The sequence below is a fragment of the Meles meles genome, chromosome 21 (genome assembly GCF_922984935.1).
Source record: "Meles meles chromosome 21, mMelMel3.1 paternal haplotype, whole genome shotgun sequence".
Classification (NCBI taxonomy): domain Eukaryota; kingdom Metazoa; phylum Chordata; class Mammalia; order Carnivora; family Mustelidae; genus Meles; species Meles meles.
The window spans coordinates 20,023,465-20,030,556 of record NC_060086.1 but is presented as its reverse complement, the minus strand read 5'-3'; the positions used below and the strand labels follow the sequence as shown (position 1 = coordinate 20,030,556).

At 47.3% G+C, this 7,092-nt stretch overlaps 1 protein-coding gene across 4 annotated transcripts in view; it reads left to right on the top strand.

Moving 5' to 3' along the window:
• Positions 1–1,120: 1,120 nt before the first annotated feature.
• LOC123933950 (Snf2 related CREBBP activator protein) overlaps positions 1,121–7,092 on the top strand; it is a 33,062-nt gene continuing 27,090 nt past the window's right edge. For 2 of the 4 annotated variants that reach the window (XM_045993743.1, XM_045993741.1), the window contains exons 1-4: positions 1,121–1,446; positions 2,901–2,974; positions 3,791–4,053; positions 5,297–5,548. In XM_045993743.1, the coding sequence (XP_045849699.1) occupies positions 4,000–4,053; positions 5,297–5,548 (306 nt within the window). In that variant the 5' untranslated portion in view covers positions 1,121–1,446; positions 2,901–2,974; positions 3,791–3,999. Of the gene's footprint in view, positions 1,447–1,571; positions 1,741–2,900; positions 2,975–3,790; positions 4,054–5,296; positions 5,549–7,092 lie in introns of those variants that run through there. The other 2 variants (XM_045993744.1, XM_045993742.1) reach the window with 2 other exon arrangements.

Genomic DNA, 7,092 nt, shown 5'->3' with positions numbered 1-7,092 from the left:
ACGGACATTCATCCACTTTTTCAATCAAATCATCTGTCCTGGGTCCTTCTGTATGCCTTGAGCCTCCAGCATAGGCCAGAGGTAACAAATGGGCAACCTGTGGCTGAATTTGACCCTTAGATGTATTTTGGCCTGTTGGGCGACCACTGGAAAATAGTGGTTTAAATAGTGGCTATTCTTGCGAAACAGAGCATATAGTCTCCAGTCCCTCGCATTCCTCACCTGACCCTCTTCACTTTACTTATAGTACTTTCGTGGCTCTTTTAAGTATTTTAGTTTTCTTTCTTTTTTCTTATTTATTTTCTTATTGAAGTATAATTCGCATACAGTGTTATGCTAGCTTCACGGGCATACGTTTTTCAGTTTTCAACCCCTGATCTTTGCTGTAAGAAAAACAGATCTTGAAGTAAATGACACAGAGAGAAGGATCAACTCTCTGAGTAAAATAGGTAAGAACTAATCTGAGTGAAGAGTTTTGAATGAGAACTTCATCAGGGCTCCCTAACCTGGCTCCCAACGTGGGCTTTAGTCGGTAAATTTTGTATGTGGATCCTTGTGTTTTAGACTGCTTGGCTATGAATCCTGGCTTTGGGCTCTATCACTGGTTAATCTATGAGCTTCAGTTCATTTGTAGAATAGTTTGTTGGGATTAAAAGAGAGAATCAGTGCACAAAGTGGTCTCAGTAGAAGGTAACTGTTATTCTATTCTGGGGTGAGGGCATCTCAAAGGAGTTCTTAACCTAGAAAGTTGGCCAACAAATGGGATGGAGGTGATTGGAAGCTACCGGGAATAACACCCTTGCGTAAAACGAAGCCGTTCTCTGTTAAAGTGCACTGCCGTGGGGAATCCAGAGGCCCAGGCTCTACTACTAACTTGCTGAAAGTACCTGACAAACAGCTTCAGCTCTCTGGGTGAGCTATTAAAAAACGGGGGACTGGTCCGAATTGGAAGCCGCAATGCAGCTTCACTGGCACTTTCTCTGGTGGAGGATAAAAACGCTTCGCCGTGGGGCAAGCGCGGAGTCTCCAAGACGACTACATCACCCAGCCTGCTTTGCGCTACAGACAGCGCCCCACGCTAGCACGCGAGCCTCCCCGTTCCCCCAACCTCCAGTTACTGTCTCTCGCGAGAGGACGGGCCGCGCCGGCGGTAGCGATAGTGAGCTGTGGTGGTGGTGCTGGTGGTGGTGGTGGCGGCCGAGACGGCGGCGGCCATTTTGGTGGGGCCTCGGAAGCGGCGGCGGCGGTTCGCTGAGAGTAGCGTCTTCCATTTTTCCCACCCACCGCCCGCATCTCTGTGCCGCGAGAGGAGGCAGTGGAAGCAAGGCGGTGAAAGTAGCCGCGGGCCCCAGGGGAATTTAAAGGCCGCGAAGGCGGCAGCCAAGAGGGGGCCCTCCCCCCTCCTCGGCGGGAGGGGGGGTGGAGCGCACGCCCCCGAGGACGCAGGTAAGGAGAGGGAGACAAGATGGCGGACGCTCCACAGTTCCCCCTCCCCTGACGGGTGACTGCGCGCGCATCTTTCCGCCACCGCCTCTCCTCCCACCTTCCCGGGGTGCTGCGCGCGCACCTTCGGCCGGGGCCCCGGGGCCGGTGCGCGAGGCTGTCGGCGCGCGCCCATAGAGACAGGCTGAGGGGGGCCAGGCCGGCCAGCACAGGGCCCGGGCGCATCTCCTCTCCCCTCCCGCCCGTCTGCGCACGCGTGCCTGAGCGAGCGAGCGAGCCCTGAGAGGACGGACCCAGGTGCGCTCCTGCCCGCCCACCAACCCCAGCCCCCCCCCCAGGGGCGCGCGGGAAGAGGAAGGGGGGCGTGGGACGAGGAGTCGGGGCGCGCGCCCACCATATCCAGTCAGTAACCAGGACCTGGCGGCACGAACCCTCCCTTATGTCAGCCCTTCGCGGTCAGGTGGTGGGGGGCTCCCTGACGGGTAGGGATGAGAGACTTCCCAGCCTGCGACCCTTGTGTGCGTGGGTTTGGGCTCTGGCGGGAGCCCCCGGGCGGTGCGCGCAGCCGGTTCTCTCCACCTCCAGGCGCGCACGCGCGGGCCCCTCCCCCAGTCTGTCGCGCACGTTGGGTGGGGTGGGAGTCTAGGAGGGGGCGGGGCTAGCTTAGGGTTAGTGGCAACTGGGGGCAGAGGTCAGGGGTCACGCCGGGTCAGTCTGTTGGAAGGAGTTGGGAGAGAGCAGTGAAGCCGGGGGTCAAGAGTTCAGGCGTCTTGGATTCTGGTTAGCTCGGGTCCTGCGAATCTGTTGTGGAGGAAGGAGTGAATCAAAGGCTGCACCCTGGTGAAGGAATTTCCTTAAACACTGGGGAAACACTTCCGGGCCTTCGGTGGGTTTACCCCACCTGTTTCCGGGGCATGGTTCTTTGCCAAGCGGTCTTTCTCGCTTCTGACTTCTCCTCTAATGTTTCCTGCTGCAGTTCTTGTGTTTGGGGAAGTGTCTCATGCTGCAGGTAGAGGAGTTATAGGGCCCTGTCCCCAGGAACGGTGGATTCTCCTGTGATTCTGTTCAACACTCACTGCAGAGGAGAGCCAACATCTTTCTGAGCTTCTGGATGTGACAGCTCTTTTTGCTTTGTTATATGCTCTCCATTCAGTGGTTGGAGCCTTTTACACTTAAGCTTTTTAAACTTTTTTTTTTTTTTTTTTTTTTTTTTTTTTTTGCTTCACCAGCCAGAATCTTTGGTCTTTAGGGAATTCCTTTTTCGCAAAACATGATTACGTGATTTGCTTTTATTTTTCTGAAATGTGAGCTTTTCTTACTATTGTAACTCTCTTTTCAGCCTTTGATTTAGGTGTATTTTAAAACCTCAAAAGTTGTTGTAAAAAAGACTTTGATAGATATTGTTAAATGTGGATTGGTTACTCACTGCTGTTTTCCAACCCTTCTGTTTGTTTCAGGCGTGATTCCCCTCAGTACGGCGGCACCGTGGAAGTACAGACTTTCACAGGGGGTGTGGTCTCAGCTCACACAGGTGAGGGTTCAGATACCGTTTTTTGTACTGATGCTAATGGGAGAGATGTTTGAGATAATGAGAAAAATTATTTTTCTCATGTTTTCTCAGTGTTTTCGGTTTGATGATAGTGGTACAAGAATAAAACTGGACACGTGGTTAGAGAAAGATCTGATCATCCTTTTTTTCCCAAGGAGAGTAGCACATTCTCCATGGTTTTGGCATGAAACTACCTCAGTTTCAGTCTTCCTGTCAATTCCATTTATGTCTCTGTGTGTGATGACTTTCTAACATAAAATGGGGAAAGCACTAGAATGCATGGTTCATTTAGGTCAGGGATATTCTCTATGTGTCTCTATCTTTACTACATAGAAGGAACTAAATTTTCATTAAGGTGTGAAAGGTACCTGGCTTGCAAGGTACCTGACTTGCAAGGTAGGTGTGAGGATTATAGAACATATCAAGTCGGTGCTTAGTAAAGTATGACACATAGTGGAAGCTCAGGAAACATAGGCTATAATCATTGTTCATTATCTTTATTCTTTTTCTTTTTTTTAAAGATATTTATTTATTTGACAGGGAGAGATCACAAGTAGGCAGAGCAGCAGGCGGGTGGGGGGGGAAGCAGGCTCCCCGCTGAGAGCCCAATGTGGGGCTCAAGCCCAGGACACTGAGATCATGACCTCGTCTGAAGGCAGAGGCTTAACCCACTGAGCCACCCAGGCGCCCCCACTATCTTTATTCTTTAACATTGTTCTTGGTTTTTGTTTGTGTTTGTTTTTTTAAGATTCATTAATGTTTTTAAATCCCATTTTTATTCTTTTTACCCTATTTTAGGTGCTCCAGAGGCCGGTGGACCTGAGCGGAGGCTGGGACGCCCTAGTGGGCCCCGGGCCCTGGAAGGCGGGTCCCGGTGGCCGGTGGCCCAGAATGAGGCCAGCTCCCAGCATGCCCTGCAGCCGGACGCCAGCCCCTCGGCCAGCAGCAGTGGTGATAACGACCCAGTCATTCTTCAGGCGTCCAAAGAGGAGCCTGGGAGTGGGACCATGCAGAGCAGCCCCTCCCCTGCTCACCCTCAGCTCCCAATCCTGCAGACACAGGTTTGAACGTGGGGAGGGTTCCTTCTCTGGTTCTGCTTTGTGGGCTGTTGGATCTGAAGCAGAAGAAATATGGCAAGTTTTAGCCACATTTCCATGATCCTAGCTATCTGTATTTGGAAAATTTTTGGTGCTCAGGTTGACCATCAATGTGATTAGATACTCAAACTTGCTTTTTGACAATAATATGATATTGATCGCTAAGAGTGTAGAAACTCATTGTTACCTGAAAAGGGTGGAATTAGGCCAGGTTGGAAATGGAGGTTGGAACAACATGCTTCCTAAGACTGAGCTTTGAGAATAGCTCAGTTTCCTTAGGAATTGGAAAAACATAAGTATTATGGATGGTGTATAGTGTTTATACTTTTCTCATACTAAGGAAATGTAAGAGTAGGAAAAATGTGGCTTTTGAGAGTAGACATACATAGGTTTACATAGAGTAGGCTTTTGATGGGTATGGATTTGATACTTAAAATTTCCCTGAGCAGCTGGGGAATTTTGTGATACACAGTCTTTTGTCATTTAACTGAGGTAGGAATTTCAGTGGCACACCCGTGAGGCTAGTGTGCTGGAGTGATTTTTATGAGTTTGCTCAGGTCCACATTAAAGTGAAACTTTGTTCTCTACTTAATTATTTTTTGTGCACTACCTTATAAAGTAGTAGTTGAGTGTTTGAGAACAGTGACCAGCCCCGCTCCCCTTCCCTTCCACCTTCCTAGTAAAGGAAACTACCAAGATTGATGAAGAACATAAAGAGGTTTAAGTAATTTTGGAGGTGGTCATTGTTGCTTTTTGAATTTGGTGGTAACTCAGATTTATTCTAATAGGTGAATCTGCCATTCTGTGTAAAGGAAGGAAAAATAGGGAGTTGTGTATGTGAATGAAATTCTTAAGGTTCTGAAAGGATCATTAGTGTTTGAAATTATATGCTACGGAGGTGCCTCCTTAGCGCAGTAGGCAGCGCGTCAGTCTCATAATCTGAAATTATATGCTACAGTATTATTCTTGAATTTGGGAACTGTAAATGTCTGGCTGTAACTCCTTTTGCATGCCAGGCATCTATAAACTTGGGTTTGCTATCTTGAACACCTTACCAAAACATTATCTTACATATTTATGTTTATAAAAACGAGGCTGGTTATTTACTTGAGTTTTTTTCTTGTAAGATAGAATGAAATAATATGATGAGAACTTCCAGTATCTTGCTAAGCATTCATTTTATCTATCATTTTCTGTTTATTTCTAGATGGTGTCGGACGGCATGACAGGCAGCAATCCTGTGTCCCCTGCCTCATCCAGTTCCCCAGCCTCTAGTGGGGCAGGCGGCATCTCCCCCCAGCATATAGCTCAAGATTCCTCTCTGGATGGACCTCCAGGGCCCCCAGATGGTGCCACAGTGCCCCTGGAGGGGCTTAACTTACCCCAGGCTGCTGACCTGGCTAACAAGGGCCCAAAGTGGGAGAAGAGCCATGCTGAGATTGCAGAGCAGGCCAAGCATGTACGTATTGAGAAGGCCCATGAGAATTCTTCTTTCCTCAACTTCTATGTCCTATGAACATTTTACATTTCTTTCCTTGTGGATTTAGAGTGTGGGCTCTGCCTTAAATTGCAAATTTTGAGCAAGCTGCTTGGTTTCTGAACCTCCTCTTCTGTAAGTTAGAGGTGGCGTAGTAGTCTATAAACTGTTGTGAGCTCTAAGTTAAAGGAGGAAATAGACTTGGAATGCTTTTTAAACTGTGAGGTTCTTAAGATTTACTGGTTTCTATTGCTCATTTCTATCCTCTAGTCTCTGCTGCTTTACCCAGTGGTAAGTGTGGTCCCTGGACCAGTAGCATTGGCATCACCTGGCAGATTTGTTACAAATTCAAGTTTGTTGGTACCCCTCTTATATCTATCCATTTAAAGCTCGAGGGTGGGGGCCCAGCAATCTGTCTTAAAAAGCACTCCACGTGATTCTGATGCATGCTTAAATATAAGAGCTATGGTCTAACAATACCCTTGTCTTTCTTGATTTTTTTCTTCACCATCAGGCCATTTAGTTCCCTGTCCTCTCTGGCTGTTATTTCCTATGATTTAGTTTTTGTCAGGAAAAGACAAGAATAATGAAAGCAGTTGTCTTGAGTTTGTTTTTAAAGATTTATTTCTTTATTTTAGAGAGTAAGTTGTTCAGGGGGAGGCAGAAGGACAGGGACAGGGAGAAAAGCTGAGAGGGGAGTCTGACGGATCCTACAAGCCTGAGACCATGACCTGAGCTGAAATCAAGAGTCCAGTGCTCAACTGACTGAGCCACTAGGGCTCCCAGTTGTCTTGAGTTTTTTTTGTTGTTTTTTTTTTAAGATTTTATTTATTTATTTGACAGAGATTACAAGTAGGCAGAGAGGCAGGCAGAGAGAGGAGGAAGCAGGCTCCCCACTGAGCAGAGAGCCCGATGCGGGACTCGATCCCAGGACCCTGGGATCATGACCTGAGCCGAAGGCAGAGGCTTTAACCCACTGAGCCACCCAGGTGCCCCTGTCTTGAGTTTTTAAGTCACTTTTGTTGATTTCAAATGCTTTCACTTTTTTGCGTGTGAAATTTAACCATTGTAGAAACATGTTACCTTTTTATCATAGTATTGTTTAATCTTTTTACATATAACTTTTAGTATTTTCACCAAAATGTATATTTTTATAAAAGTATTTTTATAAAAACAAATCAGATTGTGTACGTTGGGCTTTATATACCTAAGCATGAACTTAAGCGGAATTCAACAGCGATGAAGATCCTTTGTTTTCAGTCTATAAGGAAGGGTACGCCCCCTGCTTCCCTGGAGGCTTCCCTTGAAATCTGTTTTCCTATGCTCGTGGGGCATGGAGATTGAGTGAAATAATGGAAGGAACATGAAATCTGTGTCTGGAGTCATTAGACCTATTTTTAATTCCCAGTTCTTATCACTTCCTGGTTGTGTGATCTCAAGTAAATCACTTAATCTCTCATCTTCCCCACCTCCCCCCACTTGAAAAGGTTATAATACCTACTTACTTGCAGGATTGGTATGCGGAC